The sequence below is a fragment of the Chlorocebus sabaeus genome, chromosome X (genome assembly GCF_047675955.1).
Source record: "Chlorocebus sabaeus isolate Y175 chromosome X, mChlSab1.0.hap1, whole genome shotgun sequence".
NCBI lineage: Eukaryota > Metazoa > Chordata > Mammalia > Primates > Cercopithecidae > Chlorocebus > Chlorocebus sabaeus.
Window position 1 is genome coordinate 87,874,180 of NC_132933.1, and position 21,842 is coordinate 87,896,021.

Genomic DNA, 21,842 nt, shown 5'->3' on the forward strand with positions numbered 1-21,842 from the left:
AAAAGTCCTCTAACTGGATCCAAGCCAGTTAATCACTGGAACAAATCCAATCCTGGACCAAGTCCAGTTTCTACAGTGACTTACAAACCAAGTTTGGATGAGAAATTCGCCCAAAGAAACTCAAAGAGCTCAAAACACAAATTCATGAAGCTCTGAAACCCAAGAGAGAACATAACCAAGATCTCCAGCTCCTCTGAGAGATCAAACGACACAAATAGGTCCTCGCATGTACCTTGCTTGTTCACTCAGTGATCCTGGGGGTCGTTAGAAGTTCTACTTCAGATCCCACTTCTGACACCATCTGTTTAAAGAAAAAATTCAGCCAAATTAAATTTAAAGGAGTTTAACTGAACAATGAATCAGATAGCAATCAGAATCACAGCAGATTCAGCGAGGCCAGCACAGCCACTTCGTGGAAGAAGATTTATAAACAAAAAAAAGGGAAGTGACATACAAAAACTGGAAGTGAGGTACAGAAACAACTGGATTGGTCACAGCTTGGTGTTTGCATTATTCACAGTTTGAACACTCAGCAGTGTATGAGTGGTTGAAGTATGGTTTCTGGGATTAGCCAAGGCTCAGCTATTGTTACAGACACATACTCCTAAATTAGGTTTTCAATCTTTTTAATCTTCAAACTAGGTTATGGTTCATCCACAAGGTATCAAATGTAGAAGTACTGAGTCTTTCTCAGCCATATTTAGTTTGCTTTAACAGAGTAAAATTGTTTTTTTAAAATTTAAAGTTTATAAAGTAAAAACATTGTAATAACCTAAGTTTAATTTATTATGGAAGAAAGACATTTTTAAAGATAAATTTAGTTTAGCCTAAGTATACAGTCTAAGTATAGCTGGAGTCTTCAACACACCTCTATCAACATTTGATAAAACAAGCCAGAAATCATCAAGGTTATAGAACCATCACCATCAACCAGTAGAATCTCACTGACATTTATAGAACACTTCACCCAGCAGCAGGATACACATTCTTTGCAAGTGCTCATGGAACACATACCAAAATAGACCAGTTCCTGGGATATGAAATAATCCCCAACAAATTTAAAAGAACAGAAATACAGAAATGTGTTGTCTGACATTAATAAAATCAAACTAAAAACCAGTAAGCCAGAAAAAAAAATCTACACACACTTGTACACTAAACAACATATATCTGAATGATGTGTATTTCATAGAGTCTCAAGAAAAATATAAATACACTAAACTGAGTGAACTGAAAAATATCAAAAATTGTGAGATGCAGTAAAAGCAGTAATGAAAAAAAAATTAACAGTGCTAAATGCTTACGTTATAACAGAAGAGATGCCTTAAAACAATAATCTAAGCTCCCACTTCAAGAAACTCTAGGAAAAAGAGAAAAATAAGATGAAGGCAAGCAAAAAAACAGAAACTCATAAAGGTAAGCAGAGAAATCAATGAAATTGAGATTAGAAAAGCAACAAAGAAATGAATGAAACATTTATATATTTAAAACAACATATACACATTTCGTGCACATTACCTGTGCTGTGAAATCCCAATCCTGGGATAAATCCCTGGTTGTTTTAAGTATCTATCTCTCTATTTATCTATCTAAATATATATATATTTAATATATATAAAACAACTAGGGATTGATCCCGAGTGAAATTTATATTTAAATGTGTGTGTGTGTGTGTGTGTGTGTGTATTTAAAACAGCCAAGGAGCCGGGCGCGGTGGCTCACGCCTGTAATCCCAGCACTTTGGGAGGCCGAGATGGGTGGATCACGAGGTCAGCCAGGAGCTCCAGACCATCCTGGCTAACACTGTGAAACCCCATCTCTACTAAAAATACAAAAAATTAGCCGGGTGTGGTGGTGGGCGCCTGTAGTCCCAGCTACTCGGGAGGCTGAGGCAGGAGAATGGCGTGAACCCTGGAGGCGGAGCTTGCAGTGAGCCGAGATCGCACCACTGCACTCCAGCCTGGGTGACAGAGCGAGACTCCATCTCAAAAAAAATAAAAAATGAAATAAAATAATAAAAAAATAAAAAAACCAAGAGGTTTTTCCAAGATGGCTGAATAGGAACAGCTCTGATCTGCATTTCCCACCAAGACCAAAGCAGGAGGTGGGTGACTTCTTCATTTCCAACTGAGGTACCCGGTTCATCTCATTGGGACTGGTTAGACAGTGGGTGCAGCCCACAGAGGGCGAGCAGAATCAGGGTGGGGCATCGCCTTACCCAGGAAGTGCAAAGGGCCAGGGACCTCCCTGTTCTAGCCAAGAGAAGCGGTGAGGCTGCACTATCTGCCCCAGATACTATACTTTTCCAACAGTTTTTGCAATCTGCAGACTAGGAGATTCCCTCATGGGCCTATACCACCAGGGCCTTGGGATTCAAGCACAAAACTGGGCAGCTATTTGGGCAGACACTGAGATAACTGCAGGAGTTTGCTTTTTGCACCCCAGTGGCACCTGGAACCCAAGCAAGACAGAACCGTTCACTCCTCTGGAAAGGAGGTGGAAGCCAGAAAGCCAAGTAGTCTCACTTAGCAGGTCCCACCCCCACAGAGCCCAGCAAGCTAAGATCCACCAGCTTGAAATTCTCACTGCCAGCACAGTAGTCTGAAGTTGACCTGGGATGCTCGAACTTGGTGGGGGGAGGAGCTTCCACCCTTACTGAGACTTGAGTAGGTGGTTTTCCCCACAGGGTGTAAACAAAGCCACCAGGAAGTTCGGACTTAGCAGAAACCATCATAGCGCAGCAAAGCGACTGTGGCCAGACTGCCTCTCTAGATTCCTCCTCCCTGGGCAGGGAATCTCTGAAAGAAAGGCAGCAGCCCCAGTCAGGGGCTTATAAATAAAACTCCCATCCCTGGGACTGAGCACCTGGGGGAAGTGGTGGCTCTTGGGTCAGCTTCAGCAGACTTAAATGTTCCTGCCTACCAGCTCTGAAGAGAGCGGAGGACCTCCCAGCACAGTGCTAGAGCTATGCTAAGGGATGGACTGCCTTGTCAAATGGGTCCCTGACCCCCATGCCTCCTGACTGAGAGACAACTCCCAACAGGAGTCAACAGACACCTCATACAGGAAAGATCAGGGTGGCGTCTGGCGGATGCCCCTCTGGGATGAAGTTTCCAGAGGCAGGAGCAGGTGGCAGTCTTTGCTGTTCTGCAGCCTCTACCAGTGATACCCAGGCTAACAGGATCTGGAGTGGACCACCAGCAAACTCCAGCAGACTGCAGAAAAGGGACCTCACTATTAGAAGGAAAACTAGCAAAAACAAAGCAATAACATCAATATCAACATAAAAGATGCCCACACAAAAACCCCATTTAAAGGTCATTAAAGTCAAAGATCAAAGTTAAATAAATCCATGAAGATGGGGGAAAACCAGTGCAAAAAAAGATGAAAATTCCAAAAACTACAATGCCACCTCTCCTACAAAGTATTACAACTCCTCACCAGCAAGGGCACGAAACTGGATGGAGAAAGAGTTTGATGAATTGACAGAAGTAGGCTTCAGAAGGTGGGTATTAAAAAACTTCTCTGAGCTAGAGGAACATGTTATAACCCAATGCAAGGAAGCTAAGAAATTTTATAAAAGGTGACAAGAACTGCTAACTGGAATAACCAGTTTAGAGAAAAATGTAAATTACCTGATGGAACTGAAAAACACAGCACGAGAACTTCATGAAGCATGCACAAGAATCAATAGCTGAATCAATCAAGCAGAAGAAAAGATATTAGAGATTGAAGACCAACTTAAAGAAATAAAACATGATGACAAGATTAGAGGAAAAAAAATGAAAAGGAACAAACAAAGCCTCCAAGAAATATAGGACTAGGTGAAAAGACAAAACCTATGATTGACTGGTGTACCTAAAAGTGATGAGGAGAATGGAACCAAGTTGGAAAACACTCTTCAGGATGTTATCCGGTAGAACTTCCCCAACCTAGCAAGACAGGCCAACATTCAAATTCAGGAAGTACAGAGAACACCACTAAGATACTCCTTGAGAAGATTGACCCTAAGACACATAAGCATCAGATTCACCAAGGTTGAAACAAAGGAAAAAATGTTAAGGGCAGACAGAGAAAAAGGTCAGGTTACCAACAAAAGAAGCCCATCAGACTAACAGCAGATCTCTCTGCAGAGTCCCTAGAAGCAAGAAGAGAGTGGTGGTCAATATTCAACATTCTTAAAAAAAAAAAATTTCGAGATCGAGACCATCCTGGCTAACATGGTGGAACCCCATCTCTACTAAAAAAATACAAACAAATTAGCCAGGCATAGTGGCAGGCACCTGTAGTCCCAGCTACTTGGGAGGCTGAGGCAGGAGAATGGCATGAACCCAGGAGGCAGAACTTGCAGTGAGCCGAGATCATGCCACTGCACTCCAGCCTGGGTGACAGAGTGAGACTCCTAATAAAAAAAAAAAAAAAGAAAAAAGAAAAAATTTTCAACCCGGAATTTCATATCCAGCTAAAATAAGCTTCACAAGCAAAGGAGAAATAAAATCCTTTACAGACAAGAAAATGCTGAGGGATTTTTGTCACCACCAGGCCTACCATTCAAGAGCTCCTGAAGGAAGCACTAAATATGGAAATGAAAATCTGGTACCAGCCACTGCAAAAACATACCAAAATATAAAAACCAATGACATTAGGAAGAAACTGCATCAACTATTGTGCAGAATAACCAGCTAGCATCATGATTACAGGACCAGATTCACTCATAACAACATTAACCTTAAATGTAAATGGGCTAAATTCCCCAATTAAAAGACACAGACTGGTAAATTGGATAAAAAGACTCAAGACCCATCGCTCTGCTGTATTAAGAAGACCCATCTCATGTGCAAAGACACACATGTGCCCAAAATAAAGGGATGGATGAATATTCACTAAGCAAATGGAAAGCAAAAAAAGCATGGAGTGCAATCCTAGTTTCTGATAAAACAGACCTTAAACAACAAAGGTCAAGACCTTAAACAACTAGACCTAAAACACCTTAAACAACAAAGAAGAGCATTACATGATGGAAAAGGGATCACTGCAACAAGAAGAACTACCTATCCTAAATATATATGCACCCAATACAGGAGCACCAAAATTCATAAAGCAAGTTCTTAGAGAGATACAAAGAGACTAAGACTCCCACACAATAACAATGGGAAATTTTAACACCCCACTCTCAATCTTAGACAGATCAATGAGATGGAAAAAAATACAAGGATATTCAGGGCTTGAACTCAGCTCTAGACCAAGTGGACCTAATAGACATCCACAGAACTCTTCACTCCAAATCAACAGAATATATATTCTTCTCAGCACCACATAGCACTTTTTCTAAAATCAACCACATAATTGGAAGTAAAACACTCAGCAAATATAAAAGAACAGAAATACTAACAAACAGTCTCTCTGACTACAGTGCAATCAAATTAGAACTCAGGATTAAGAAACTCATTCAAAACCACAAAACTTCAAAAGAAGACATTTATGCAGCCAACAAACATGAAGAAAAGCTCATCATCACAGGTCATTAGAGAAATGCAAATCAAAACCACAATGAGATACCATCTCACACCAGTTAAAATGGTGATCATTAAAAAGTCGGGAAACAAGATGCAGTAGAGGATGTGGAGAAATAGGAATGCTTTTACACTGTTGGTGGGAGTGTAAATTAGTTCAACCCTTCTGAAAGACAGTGTGGTGATTCTTCAAGGATCTAGAACTAGAAATACCATCTGACCCAGCAATCCCATTACTGGGTATATACCCAAAGGATTATAAATCATTGTACTATAAAGACACATGCACATGTATGCTTATTGCAGCAGTATTCACAATAGTAAAAACTTGATACCAATGCAAATGCCCATCAATGATAGACTGGATAAAGAAAATGTGGCATTATACACCGTGGAATACTATGCAACCAGAAAAAAGAAGGAGTTCATGTTCCTTGCATGGACATTGATGAAGTTGAAAACCATCATTCTCAGCAAACTAACACAGGAACAGAAAACCAAACACTGCATATTCTCACTCATAAGTGGGAGTTGAACAATGAGAACGTTGCACAAGGAGGGAAACATCACACACTGGGGCCTGTTGAGGAGTGGGGGGCAAGGGGAGGGATAGCATTAGGAGAAATATGTAATGTAGATGACAGGTTGATGGGTGCAGCAAACCACCTTGGCACAAACCTGCACATTCTGCACATGTATCCCAGAAATTAAAGTATAATAAAAAAAAAAAATCAATGACTCCAGGAACTGGTTTTTGAAAAGATTAACAAAATAGACAGCTGGCCAGATTAATACACAAGAAAAGAGAGGAATCAAAAAGACACAATAAATAGTGATAAAGGGGATATCGACACTGACTCCACAGAAAAAAAAACTACCATCAGAGCTAAAAACACCTCTATACAAATAAACTAGAAAAATCTAAAAGAAATGGATAAATTTCTGGACACAAACACACTCCCAAGACTAAACCAGAAAAAAGTCGAATCCCTGATTACACCAATAACAAGTTCTGAAATTGAGGCAGTAATTCATGGCCTACCAACCAAAAAAAAGTCCAGGACCAGGCGGATTCACAGCCAAATTCTATCAGAGGTAAAAAAAAAAAGAAGATGGTACAATTTCTTCTGAAACTATTCCAAACAGTAGAAAAAGAGGGACTCCTGCCTAACTCATTTTGTGAGGCCAGCATTATTTTGTGATACAAATCCTGGGAGAGACACAACAACAACAACAAAGAAAATTTCAGGCTAATATTGCTGATTAACATCAAAGAGAAATACTGGCAAACTGAATCCAGCAGCACATCAAAAAGCTTATTCACCACGATCAGGTCAACTTCATCCCTGGGATGCAAGCCTAGTTCAACATATGCAAATCAATAAATGTAATCCATCACATAACTAGAAACAATGACAAAAACCTCATGATTATTTCAATAGATGCAGAAAAGACCTTTGATAAAATTCATCATCTCTTCATGCTAAAAACATTCCATAAACTAGGTATTGATGGAACACATCTCAAAATAATAAGAGCTATTTATGACAAACCGATAGCCAATATCATACTGAATGGGCAAAAGCTGGAAGCATTCCCTTTGAAATTCAGCAAAAGACAAGAATGACCTCTTTTACCACTCCTAGTCAACATAGTATTGGAACTTCTGGCCAGGGCAACCAGGCAAGAGAAGGAAATAATGGTATTCAAATAGGGAGAGAGGAAGTCAAATTGTCTGTGTTTGCAAATGACATGATGGTATATTCAGAAAACCCCATTGTCTCAGCCCAAAGCTCCTTAAGCTCATAAGCAACTTCAGCAAAGTCTCAGGATACAAAATCAATGTGCAAAAATCACAAGCATTCCTATAAACCAAGAATAGACACACGGAGAGCCAAATTATGAGTGAACTCTGATTCACAATTGCTATTAAAAGAATAAAATACCTAGGAATACAACTTACAAGGGATGTGAAGGACTGCTTCAAGGACAACTACAAACCACTGCTCAAGGAAGTAAGAGAGGACACAAACAAATGGAAAAACATTCCATGCTCATGGATAGGAAGAATCAATATCGTGAAAATGGCCATACTGCCCAAAGTAATTCATAGATTCAATGCTATTCCCATCAAGCTACCACTGAACTTATTCACAGAATTAGGAAAAACTACTTTAAATTTCATGTGGAATGAAAAAAGAGCCTGTATAGCCAAGACCGTCCTAAGTAAAAAGAACAAAGCTGCGGACATCACACTACCTGACTTCAAATTATACTGCAAGGCTACGGTAACAAAAACACTATGGTACTGGTACCAAAACAAATATATAGACTAATGGAATGGAACAGAGGCCTCAGAAATAACACCACACATCTACAACCATCTGGTCTTTCACTAATCTGACAAAAACAAGCAATGGGGAAAGGATTCTCCATTTAATATATGGTGTCAGGAAAACAGGCTAGCCATATGCAGAAAACTAAAACTGGACCTCTTCCTTACACTTTATACAAAAATTAACTCAGGATGGATTAAAGACTTAAATGTAAGACCTAAAATCATCATTTAAAAAAAAAAAAAAAAAAAAAAAAAACTAAAAGAAAACCCAGGCAATACCATTTAGGACATAGGCATGGGCAAAGACTTCATGACTAGAACACCAAAAGCTATTGCAACGAAAGCAAAATTGACAGATGGGATCTCATTAAACTAAAGAGCTTCTGCACAACAAAGAAACTATCATCAGAATGAACAAGCAACCTACAGAATGGGAGAAAATTTTTGCAGTCTATCCATCTGACAAAGATCTAATATCCAGATTCTACAAGGATCTTAAACAAGTTTACTAGAAAAAAAAAAAAAACTCCATTAAATTGGGCAACGGATATGAACAGAAACTTCTCGAAAGAAGACATTTATTTGGCCAACAAACATGAAAAAAAGCTCATCATCATTGGTCATTAGAGAAATACAAGTCAAAACCAAAATGAGATAGTATCTCATGGCAGTTACAATGTTGATCATTAAAATCTCAGAGAACAACAGAAGCTGGAGAGGATGTGGAGAAATAGGAAAGCTTTTATAATAATTGCAAAGATTTTCTCCCATTCTTTAGGTTGCCTTTTCCCTCTGACAATAGTTTCTTTTGCCGTGCAGAAGCTCTTTAGTTTAATTAGATCCCATTTGTCAATTTTGGCTTTTGGTGCCATTATTTTTGGTGTTTTGGACATGAAGTCTGTGCCCATTACTATGTCCTGAATGGTATTGCCTAGGTTTTCTTCTAGGATTTTTATGATTTTACGTGTTATGTTTAAGTCTTTCATCCATCTTGAGTAAATTTTTGTATAAGGTGTAAGTAAGGGGTCCAGTTTCAGTTTTCTGCATCTGGCTAGCCAGTTTTGCCAACACCATTTATTAAATAGGGAATCCTTTCCCTATTGCTTGTCTGTGTCAGGTTTGTCAAAGATCAGATGGTTGTAGATGTGTGGTGTTATTTCTGAGGCCTCTGTTCTGTTCCATTGGTCTATGTATCCGTTTTGGTACCAGTACCATGCTGTTTTGGTTCCTCTTGCCTTATAGTATAGTTTGAAGTCAGGTAGCGTAATGCCTCCAGCTTTGTTCTTTTTGCTTAGGAGTGTTTTGGCTATGCGGCTCTTTTTTGGTTCCATATGAAGTTAAAAGTAGTTTTTTTCCAATTCTATGAATAAAGTCAATGGTAGCTTGATGGGGATAGCATTGAATCTATAAATTACTTTGGGCAGGATGGCAATTTGTATGATACTGAGTCTTCCTATCCATAAGCATGGAATGTTTTTCCATTTGTTTGTGTCCTCTCTTACTTCTTTTTTTTTTTAATTTATTTATTATTATTATACTTTAAGTTGTAGGGTACATGTGCACAACGTGCAGGTTTGTTACATATGTATACTTGTGCCATGTTGGGATGCTGCACCCATCAACTCGTCATTTACATGAGGTATAACTCCCAATGCAATCCCTCCCCCCTCCCCCCTCCCCATGATAGGCCCCGGTGTGTGATGTTCCCCTTCCCGAGTCCAAGTGATCTCATTGTTCAGTTCCCACCTATGAGTGAGAACATGCGGTGTTTGGTTTTCTGTTCTTGTGATAGTACTTCTTTTAGCAGTGGTTTGTAGTTCTCCTTGAAGACATCCTTCACATCCCTTGAAAGTTGTATTCCTAGGTATTTTATTCTCTTAGTAGTAATGGTGAATGGGAGTTTACTCATAATTTGGCTCTCTGTGTGTCTATCATTGGTGTATAGGAATGCTTGTGATTTTTGCACATTGATTTTGTATCCTGAGACTTTGCTGAAGTTGCTTATGAGCTTAAGGAGATTTTGAGCTGAGACAATGGGGTTTTGTAAATACACGATCATGTCATCTGCAAACAGAGACAATTTGACTTCCTCTCTTCCTATTTGAATACACTTTATTTCTTTCACTTGCCTGATTGCCCTAGCCAGAAGTTCCAATACTATGTTGAATAGAAATGGTGAGAGAGAGCATCCATGTCTTGTGCTAGTTTTCAAAGTGAATACTTCCAGCTGTTGCCCATTAATTATGATATTTGCTGTGGGTTTGTCATAAATAGCTCTTATTATTTTGAGATACATTTCATTGATACCTAGTTTATTGAGAGTTTTTAGCATAAAGGGGTGTTGAATTATGTCAAAGGCCTTTCCTGCATCTAGTGAGATAATCACGTGATTTTTGTCATTGGTTCTATTTATGTGATGGATTGCAACTATTGATTTGAATATGTTGAACTAACCTTGCATCCCAGGTATGAAGCCGACTTGATCGTGGTGGATAACCTTTTTAATGTGCTGCTGGGTTCAGTTTGCTAGTATTTTATTGAGGATTTTCACATTGATGTTCATCAGGAATATTGGCCTGAAATTTCCCTTTTTTGTTGTGTCTCTGCCAGGTTTTGGTACCTGGATGGTGCTGACCTCATAAAATGAGTTAGGGTATTCCCTCTTTTTCTATTGTTTGGAATAGTTTCAGAAGGAATGGTATCAGCTGCTCTTTGTACCTCTGGTAGAATTCGGCTGTGAATCCTTCTGGTCCTGGACATTTTTTGGTTGGTAGTCTATTGATTACTGCCTCAATTTCAGAACTTGTTATTGGTCTATTCAGGGATTCGACTTCTTCCTAGTTTAGACTTGGGAGGGGGGGTGTTATGTGTCCAGGAATTTATCCATTTCTTCTAGATTTTCTAGTTTATTTGCGTAGAGGTGTTCATAGTATTCTATGATGGTAGTGTGTATTTCTGTGGGATCAGTAGTGATATGCCCTATGTCATTTTTTTATTGTGTCTATTTAATTCTTCTGTTTTTTCTTCTTCTTTAGTCTGGCTAGCAGTCTATCTATTTTGATGATTTTTTTCAAAAATCAGCTCCTGAATTCATTGAGTTTTTGAAGAGCTTTTCATGTCTCTAGCTCCTTCAGTTCTGCTCTGATCTTAGGTAATTCTTGTCTTCTGCTAGCTTTTGAATTTGTTTGCTCTTGCTTCTCTAGTTCCTTTCATTGTGATGTTAGGGTGTCGATTTTAGATCTTTTCTGCTTTCTCTTGTGGGCATTTAGTGCTATAAATGCCCCTCTACACACTGCTTTAATTGTGTCCCAGAGATTCTGGTACATTGTGTCTTTGTTCTCATTGGTTTCAAAGAACATCTTTATTTCTGCCTTCATTTCATTATTTACCTAGTAGTCATTCAGGAGCAGATTGTTCAGTTTCCATGTAGTTGTGTGGTTTTGAGTGAATTTCTTAATCCTAAGTTCTAATTTAATTGCACTGTGTTCTGAGAGACTGTTATGATTTTCATTGTTTTGCATTTGCTGAGGAGTATTTTATTTCTAATTATGTGGTAAATTTTAGAATAAGTTCAGTGAGATGCTGAAAAGAATATATATTCTTTTGATTTGAAGTGGAGAGTTCTGTAGATATCTATTAGGTCTGCTTGGTCTAGAGCTGAGTTCAAGTCCTGAATATCCTTGTTAATTCTCTGTTTAATTGATCTGTCTAATATTGACAGTGGGGTGTTAAAGTCTCCCACTATTATTGTGTGGGAGAGTCTGTGTTTCTTTACAGGTCTCTAAGAACTTGCTTTATGAATCTGGGTGTTCCTGTATTGGGTGCATATATATTTAGAATAGTTAGCTCGTCTTGTTGCATTGATCCCTTTACCATTATGTAATGCCCTTCTTTGTCTCTTTTGACCAACAAACACAACCAACAAAGATTGGTTTCAAGTCTGCTTTATCAGAGATTAGGATTACAACCCCTGCTTTTTTTTTCTTTCCATTTTCTTGGTAAATATTCCTCTGTCCCTTTATTTTGAGCCTATGTGTGTCTTTGCATGTGAGATGGGTCCCCTGAATACAGCACACTGATGGATCTTGACTCTATCCATTTTGCCAGTCTGTGTCTTTCAACTGGGGCATCTACCTCGTTTACATTTAAGGTTAATATTGTTATGTGTGAATATGATTCTGTCAATTTGATGCTAACTGGTTATTTTTCCCATTTGTTGCAGTTTCTTCATTGTGTCGATGGTCTTTACAGTTTGTTGTTTTTGCAGTGGCTGGTACCTGTTGTTTCTTTCCACGTTTAGTGCTTCCTTCAGGAGCTCTTGTAAGGCAGGCCTGGTGGTGACAGAATCTCTCAGCATTTGCTTGTCTGTAAAGGATTTTTTTTTTCTCCTTCACTTAAGAAGCTTAGTTTAGCTGGATATGAAATTCTGGGTTTTAAATTATTTTCTTTAAAAATGTTGAATATTGGCCCCCCACTCTCTTCTGGCTTCTAGGGTTTCTGCAGAGATCTGCTGTTAGTCTGATGGGCTTCCCTTTTGGGTAACCCGGCCTTTCTCTCTGGCTGCCCTTAACATTTTTTTCCTTTGTTTCAACCTTGGTGAATCTGATGATTATGTGTCTCGGGGTTACTCTTCTCAAGGAGTTATCTTTGAGGTGTTCTCTGTATTTCCTGAATTTGAATGTTGGCCTGTCTTGCTAGGTTGGTGAAGTTCTCCTGGATAATGTCCTGAAGAGTGTTTCCCCTCTTGGTTCCATTCTACCCATCACTTTCAGGTACACCAATGAAATGTAGGTTTGGTATTTTCACATAGTCCCATATTTCTTGGAGGGTTTGTTCGTTCCTCTTTATTCTTTTTTCTCTAATCTTGTCTTCATGCTTTATTTCATTAATTTGATCTTCAATCTCTGATGTCCTTTCTTCTGCTTGATCGATTCAGCTATTGATTCTTGTGTGTACTTCACGAAGTTCTTGTGCTATGGTTTTCATCTCCATCAGGTCATTTGTGTTCTTCTCTAAACTGGTTATTCTAGTTAGCAATTCCTCTAACCTTTTTCAATGTTCTTAGCTTCCTTGCATTGTGTTAGAACATACTTCTTTAGCTCAGAGGAGTTTGTTATTACCCACCTTCTGCGGCCTAATTCTGTCTGTTCATCAAACTCATTCTCCATCTGGTTTTGCTCCCTCACTGGTGAGGAGTTGTGATCCTTTAGAGAAGAAGCATTCTGGTTTTCAGCCTTTTTGTGCTGGTTCCTCCCCATCTTTGTAGATTTATTTACCTTTGGTCTTTATGTTAGTGACCTTAGAATGGGGTCTCTGAGTGGATGTGCTCTTCCTTTATGTTTGTCAGTTTTCCTTCTAACAGTCAGGCCCCTCTGCTGCAGGTCTGCTGGAATTTGCTGGAGGTCCACTCCAGACCCTGTTTGCCTGGGTATCACCAGCGGAAGCTGCAAAACAGCAAAGATTGCTGCCTGTTCTTTCCTCTGGAAGTTTTCTCCTGGAGGGGCACCTGCCAGATGCCAGGCAGAGCTCTCCTGTATGAGGTGTCTGTCAGTCCCTACTGAGAGGTATCTCCCACTCAGGAAACACGGGGGTCAGGGACTCACTTGAGAAGGCCGTCTGTCCCTTAGCAGGGCTCGAACACTATGCTAGGAGGTCCACTGCTCTCTTCAGAGCTGTCACATAGGGACTTTTAAGTCTACTGAAGCTGTGCCCACCGCTGTCCCTTCCCACTGGTGCCCTGTCCCAGGGAGATGGGGTTTTATCTATAAGTCCCTGACTGGGGCTTCCGCCTTTTTTTCAGAGATGCGCTGCCCAGAGAGGAGAAATCTGGCAGTCTAGTCACAGCAAACTTGCTGAGCTGCCATGGGTTCTGCCTTGTTCGAACTTCCCTGAGGCTTTTTAATACTTTGAGGGGAAAACCGCCTACTCAAGCCTCAGCAGTGGCGGATGCCCCTCCCCCCACCAAGGTGGAGTGTCCCAAGTCCGTATCAGACTGCTGCTGTGCTGGCAGAGAGAATTTCAAGCCAGTGGACCTTAGTTTGCTGGGCTCCATGGGGTTGGGACCCACTGAGCAAGACTACTTGGCTCCCTGGCTTCAGCCCCTCTCCAGGGGAGTGAATGTCTTTTTCTTGCTGGTGTTTAGGGTATGGGGAAAAAAAAAAAAAAAAAAAACAACTCTGCAGCTAGTTCGGTGTCTGCCCAAATGGCCACCAAGTTTTGTGCTGGAAACCCAGGGCCCTGGTGGTGTAGGCACGGAAGGGGATCTCCCGATCTGCGGATTGTGAAGACTGTGGGAAAAGCACATTATTTGAGCTATAGTGCACAATGCAGTCCCTAATGGCTTCCTTTGACTGGGAGTTCCCGGAAGCCTTTCACTTCCCGGTTGAGGCAATGCCCCACCTTGCTTTGACTCGCCCTTCTTGGTCTGCACCCACTCTCCAACCAGTCCCAATGAGACGAATTGTGTACCTCAGTTGGAAATGCAGAAATCACCCACTTTCTGTTTTGATCTCACTGCGAGCTACAGACGGAGCTGTTCCTATTTGGCCATTTTGCCAGCAATCAAGACACAAATTTTCTGATGTCAGGAATGAAGTAGAGGATATTTCTACAGACCCCACAGGCATCAAAAGAATAACAACTATGAGCAACTGTGTACGTGTAAATTGGACAAAGTACATGAAATAGACCAGTTCATCCAAACACTACCACAGTCCACCCACAATATATTAGAGAATTAGAATAACCCTATGTCACTATTTAGGAAATTGAATGTGTAATTTAACAATTTCCAAAAATTGAATCTTCAGGCCCAGATGTTACAATGGAGTAAAAATATTAAAAAATTTTGGAGAATATTCCAAATGTTTAAGGAGAATCTTCCAATCACTGCAATCTGTTTCTCAGGAAGCCACAGTCCTAGGGGAAGGGAGAGAGCACCACAACAAAAGAGTCCTAGGGGAAGGGAGAGAGCACCACAACAACATTCTTTTGTTCTGTGGAACAAAAGAATCTGAACAGCAGGCCTTATACACCATGGAATACTATGCAGTCATAAAAATGGATGAGTTTATCCTTTGCAGGGACATGGATGAAGCTGGAAACCAACATTCTCAGCAAACTAACACAGGAACAGAAGACTAAACACTACATGTTCTCACCCATAAGTGGGAATTGAACAAGGAGAACACATGGACACAGGGAGGGGAACATCACACACCAGGGCCTGTCGGGGGGTGGGGGACTACGGTAGGGATAGCATTAGGAGAAATACCTAATGTAGATGACGGGTTGATGGTTGCAGCAAACCACCATGGCATGTGTATACCTATGTAACAAACCTGCACATTCTGCACATGTATCCCAGGACTTAAAGTATAATAATAAAAAAAAGAAAGAAAAATTTGGTAAATTGGACTTTAAAAAAAATTTTTAAATACTCTTCCAAAGACCCTTTCAAGGTGACAAAAAGGCAAGCTACTGAGTGGGAGAAAATATTTTCAAGCCACATGTCTGCCGAAGTACTCAAATCTAGAATATATAAAGAAGTATTAAAACTCAACAGTGAGAAAACAAATACAGTTGTCCCTCAGTGTATATAGGGGATTTGTCCTAGGCCTCTACCTGTACCAAAATTCTCACATATCCATACTCAATCTTATAGTCAGCCCTGAGTATACAAAAAGCCAGCCCTCCATATATGCAGGTATTGCATCCTGCAAATACTGTATTTTTGATCCATATTTTGCTGAAAAAAATCCATGTACAAGTGCATCTGTGCAGTACAAACACATGTTGTTCAAGGGTCAATGGTGATCCAGTTAGAAAATGAGCCAAAGACATGAGCAGACATTTCATACAAAAGGATATACAGATGGCAAATAAGTATGTGGAAAGGTGTTCAACATCAGTAGGCATTAGGGAAATGCAAATTAAGATCACTTTGAAGTATCACTACATATTTATTATGATAGTTAAAATAAAATAGTTGGCCAGGTGGAGGGACTGGATCACTCATATTTTGCTGGTGGGCATGTGAAATGATACACTCTGGAACAGTTGGGCAGTTTATTGAAAAGCTAAATGTGCAATTATCATATAACCCAGCAATTGTACTCTTGGATGAAAACTTATGGTTACCCTAAAACTTGCACATGGATATTCATAGTGGCTTTATTCATAATTACCAAAAATTAGAGTCAGTCTAGATGTCCTTTAATAAACATTGTCTGAGATTGCCATTGCATGTTGATAATAAAGAGTAGACCAACTTTAGTTGGTTTCATTTTTGTATTTTAATTTTCTACACACAGCACACCCCCTTATTGTCTTCACCCCAGGGTAGAGTGTTGTTACTGCCTTGTACTTGATGCACCACTACTGAAAGATATTAGTGGCACCATCAAAGCCTGCAGTGACATTGCTGTCCCTCCGCTAAAGCATGGGCCAGGCTTCCCTCAGAGAAACTGACTTTACAAATAGTAAATAGAGGCTCTTTCTGAAACCTGTCTTTGTAAATGCATTTCCCTCCCCTAACAAGGAGTTTTGGCCTTTCTGCCCTTCAGTCAGGGTCTTGGTCCTTGGTATTTCTTGCCACAATGGGCAATAGACAAAGGCTCCCAAACACCTTGGATGGAGGCAGATATTGTAGCTATGTACCTTGTACCCAAAGGATTTAGCTGCCATCTTGCTGGTGGCAGCCCTCCACCCCAAAGAGAGGAAATGCCACTGGTGCTTTGAGGAAAGCTTTGTGCCTTTGATTTTCCATGCCAAGTCAGCACTTAACTGTGACCCTGGACATATGAGGTGAAAAATCTTTGGTTTACTTTGGCATTCATGTCTCTTGCCCAACAACATGGGTTTCTGTAAACAGAAGTAGGCATGGAGGGAGGAAGGAGGATTAGATAAAAGAGACTCATCCAAGCAGGGCTAGCTGCACTATGCTGATTTCTATTAAATGACAAGGGCAGAGACCTTCTTACCCCTGGTTTCAGTTAGTGGTAGTTACTTTCATCTTAATCGAATTAATTACAAATTGGGAAGGCTTGGGTCAGCTTCATAAAATGCTGTTATTTATGTTGACATTATTATGTGACTTTAGCTAATATTTGTTTAAATTTTAGATTCAGGGGCTACATGTGTACATTTGTTATATGAATATATTGCATAATATTGAGGTTTGGGCTTCTAGTGTACCCATCACCCAAATAGTGAACATTGTACCCAATAGGTAATTTTTCAACCCTTGTTCCCTTCCCATTCCCCCACTAATTATTATTATTTTAATCTCAGTAACCAGCAATATACCTGGCCACTCATGCATGTGCACACACACAAACCCTATTTGCTGTAGTGGAAACCACTATGGTGAAGGAGATATCCATGGTGGAAGAGTTGGACAGACTGGAGAAAGAAGGACCCTATCATTTGTTGACTGCCCACCATGTGCCACATACTCTGCTTGGTGACTTTACATGTCTTAGCTCATTTAATCCTCACCACATAATGTGTAAAGTAGGTGCCATTATTATTCCTGTGTTGCTGATGAGGAAGCCAAGGCTGAGGGAAGTGAAGTGAGATGATCAGATGTCGCTCTCCTGATACTTAAAATTCTAAAATCCCCCCTTCCTCTGAGGATAAAAGTCCCAACTCGTCCCAGTCTCCAAGCTGTGTTTTAGGCCCCGTCAACCTCCCTAGTTTTATCTAGGCCCTCTTGCAGTAGGTGCTTCAGCCACACTGCTCTTTACTCAGTTCCTTTAATGTGCCATATTCTTCTTCTGTGGGGCCATTACTCATGCTATTCTTTTTGTCTGGACTGTTCTCCTGTGTGCCCACCTGCACTCACCAGCTAACTGCTATTCATTCTTCAGGTCTCAGCTTAGATTTCACATCCTCAGTTCTCAGGGTAGCCTCCCCTGATTGTCCCCTTTACTCTATAGTGTCCCTCAGACTATGTTAGGTCCCTTTGTTGTGTCCTTCTATCACATTCTGCATCTCCTCCCTACCACTAATATAAGTTTACATGCAACCTTGTGTTCAGAATCAATTTTCTTCATTAGATGAAACTTGCTGTCTATATACTGCCCTGTTCTCTGCTCTGTCCCTAGTACCCTAGTACCTAGTACAATGCCTGCACATGATAAGTATTCGATAAATATTGAGTGATTATATATTGAAACCCTCTATAATTAATACATAATAAGTGCTCAATAAATATGGTTAAAATACAGTTGTTATTATTGTCCAAAAGCAAATAGTTAATCAGAGGCAGAACCAGGATTTATAATCGAAGTCTGAGTCTAAAGTGCATGCTTCTTTTATGATATGACTCTGTCTGCAGAAATAGGTTCTTGGCCCAGCACTGCCCTAACTGGTTGTGTGATACTTAGGGTGAGACACTATACTACTCTGAATCTTAGTTTTCCCATCTGTAAAATGGTTATGGGGGTAGGCAAAGCTCAGATTTATCTTCATGTAACCTAGAAAAGGAGGAGAATACAAGTCTAGATAGATGGGGATATAAGTAAATAAGGAGTTAACCAATACAAATCAGTATTATCCCTCTGCAAGACAGTTGATGAGCTATAATAAGAACCTTTGATGTTTTTATGCCCTTCAGCCTGGTAACCCTGTTCAAAGGCAATATAGAGTAGTGGATGGTATGTAGCCTTCGGTGTTAAAGAGCCCTGGGTTCAAATCCCAACATCCAATTTACTAGCTCTGTGGTACTAGGCAAGTTACCACCCTGAACCTCACTCAATTCCCTTCTCTACAAATGGGGTAACACCCACCTTTTAACCCATTTCTAAGGTTAAAAAAAATACAATAACTTGAAAAGATGTTGTCTTAGTATAGAAAGAGAAACTTCTCCCACCATCCTACCCACCTAACAGTTCTTTCTGTAGTTCTGTGCCATTGAAGACTACTTCGTTAGGCAAGAGGCACAGGCAATGCTGAAAAAAGAGAGACTGAAGACAAGCAGGCTGATGTCAGAAGCCAGAGTCCAGTGTGTAGAGTTGGATCACCCGTAGGATAGACTGGGGCAGAGGGGAAGATCAGCTACTGAGGGAGAAGAAAGGATACTCGAAATCTAAGTAAGGTGATAATGGCTAGGCAGATCCTGAGAAGCATGGTAGGGAGGCAGTGGGAAGACAACAACATGCCTTAGAGTGGACCCCTTTCAAAACTTTGTAGCCCTTTCCCAGAGGCAGGCTTCAAATGCTCTTATTAAAGGCCCTTGAGACTGTGTTTCTTTCAGACCTTCTTATTTAGTCACATGCATGTAAATTTTGAAATTGTAATCTTAGTGTGTACACTTTTTTAGTGAGTATCTTATCTCCAACATTGTCTATGTCACAAGTCTTCAGTGGCTGTCAAATATCCTAATTTTGCTGAAAGCCCAGAAAGTACATATCTGTGTATTAACTTTTTGCTTCCTTGAATTACCTCCTTAAAATATATTCCCAAGTATAGGATTCCTGACCCAGAGGGTATACAATTGGGATTTAATGACCAAAACCAGGTTTTTGTTTTTCTAAGAAAGAAATTACCCACAGTACCCTGTCCCCTTCTTTTTCTGGAACTGATAAACACACCCTCTAGAGTTGTGCTGTTTAATATGACAGCCATTAGCCACATGTGGCTGTTTAAATTTTAAGTTTGATTAAATAAAATTAAATAAAATTCAAAATTCAGTTCCTCAGTAGCACTGGCCACATTACAAGTGCTCAGTAGCCACATGTGCCTAGTGGCTATTATACTGGACAGCACAGATACAAAACATTTCCATCACTGTAGTAAGTTTATTAGGCAGTGCTTCCTTAGAGTTTCTCAAGGGGTCATTTTTGGTTTCTTGGGTGGGAGTTCTTTGCGTTTAGAACTTTCCTGTGCATTGAGAGGCTATTTAGTATCTCTGGCCCATGTCCACTAAATGCCAGTGACACATTTCCTTGAGTCAATCTAACAGCCAAAACACCCTCCATATTTGCAAATGCCCCATAAGGGAACAAAATTAACACCATTCGAGACCCACTGAGCTTTTATCTTAGAGAAAAACATCTAACTTTTTCTTGAGACAAGGTCTTGCTCTGTCACCTAGGCTGGAGTGGAGTAGTGCAATCATAGCTTAAGCAATCCTCCTGCCTTTTCCTCCTGAGTAGCTGAGACTACTGGCATGTACCACCATGCATGGCTCTTTCTTTCTTTCTTTCTTTTCTTTTCTTTTTTTTTCTTTCTTTCTTTCTTTCTTTCTTTTTCTTTCTTTCTTTCTTTCTTTCCTTCTTTCTTTCTTTCTTTCTTTCTCTCTCTCTCTCTCTCTCTTTCTTTCTTTCTTTTTCTTTTCTTTCTTTCTTTCTTCTTTCTTTTTGTAGATATAAGGTCTCACTATGTTGCCCACGCTGATTTCAAACTCCTGGGCTCAAGTGATCCTCCTGCCTCTGTCTCCCAAATTGCTGAGATTGCTGGCATGAGCCACTACACCTGGCCTTCTTTTTTGAGATGGCCTCAGGTTGGCTCTGCCTGGAGAGGGGGAAGGTTGGAAAGCTGGCTTAGAAAGAAAATGCTGGCTCCATTTCTGTTTTCTCCCTTCTTTTGCTGACCTGTTTCCTGCTTTTTGCAAATTGCAGGAACAAGACCCTGCAGATGGAGAAGATCAAGGCTCGTTTGAAGGCTGAGTTTGAGGCACTTGAGTCAGAGGAAAGGCACCTGAAGGAATACAAGCAGGAGATGGACCTTCTGCTACAGGAGAAGATGGCCCATGTGGAGGAACTCCGACTGATCCATGCTGACATTAATGTGGTACGTGGCTGCCTGGAGCCTATCTCTAAAGCCCTTGAGAAAGTGGTAGTGGTGAATGATAGGACCTCTCCTTGAGATGTGACATTGGCCAAACTCGGGGAGCAGGTATCAGTGCAGGCTGTGGTGGAGTGGAAGAATTCAGTAGTTCTAAGGTCCAGCCCTGGCTCTGTCACTAACTGACTATATATCACTGGACAAGTCCCTTTTCTCTGGGCCTCATTTTCCCTCTCTGCACTATAAGAGGGACTCAGTACCCTCTAAATGTACTGATTTGATGTGCTCTCATTCTGAGATTCTGGGAGTTGAGAGCTGGTCTTGGGGAAAAGCAGAGCAGGCAGCTGCCTCTGGAATGTAGTTTAAAGCACTCCAAGCTTTCAATCAGACCAAACAAATCATTTCTACTTGCTACCAAAGTGGGGCTTCCTCATTGGTATCTCCTTTGGAAACTGTTGGAACATGGAATATGAACTGTCTGCTAAGGTGGTAAGCTCCCCTCTTTTGGAGTTATTCAAGCAGCATCTTAATGGACACCTGTATGAGCTGCTGTACTGATGATTCCTTCACAAGGAAGGAGGTTGGCAGTGCTGACCAGTAAGGTCTTTTCAAACCCTTATCGCCTATAACAATGAGGAATATATTTTTAAAATTTACTTTCAAAGGAACTAAGTTTATATTTCTTGGAAACTCATTTCTGTGGCAATACTCATTTTCTGATGTTGTCAGATCTAGGATCATAAACGAATTATGAATGAAGTTTGGACAGTAAGCAACTGGGATTTTCTGTGTTAGAGATCACAGAATTCTAGATCTCATAAAGTATTGACAGTTTGGCTGCCAGCTAACCAATGATGCAGGGCCAGTTAAATGAGGAAGATATTTGCCAGAAGGGCTAAGTATATAGGCCAGTGGATCTCAAACTTAAGCATGCATCAAAGTCACTTTGAGAGCCTAAGACACATATTGTTAGACTCCAACCCCGATTTTCTAACTTTGTATGTCTTAGGTGGAGCCTAAGAATATGCATTTCTGAGTCCCCAGGTGATGCTGATGCTTCTGATCCCTTGGCCACATTTTGAGAATCACTGATCTAGGAGAAAGACTGCTGGCCTGGGAGGTGGAAGCCCTAAGTCTTTATGCAGCATTTGCCAGTAAGAAGTATTTCCCCAGGAAAGTCCATTTTTTCTCTTTGAGCCTCA

At 40.4% G+C, this 21,842-nt stretch overlaps 1 protein-coding gene across 5 annotated transcripts in view; it reads left to right on the forward strand.

Annotated features, from left to right (window-relative positions):
- Positions 1-21,842, forward strand: part of ZC4H2 (zinc finger C4H2-type containing) — a 107,341-nt gene that overhangs the window by 81,266 nt on the left and 4,233 nt on the right. For all 5 annotated transcript variants that reach the window (XM_007991911.3, XM_007991909.3, XM_073013622.1 and 2 more), the window contains one exon: positions 20,475-20,646. In XM_007991911.3, the coding sequence (XP_007990102.1) occupies positions 20,491-20,646 (156 nt within the window). In that variant the 5' untranslated portion in view covers positions 20,475-20,490. The remainder of the gene's footprint in view (positions 1-20,474; positions 20,647-21,842) is intronic.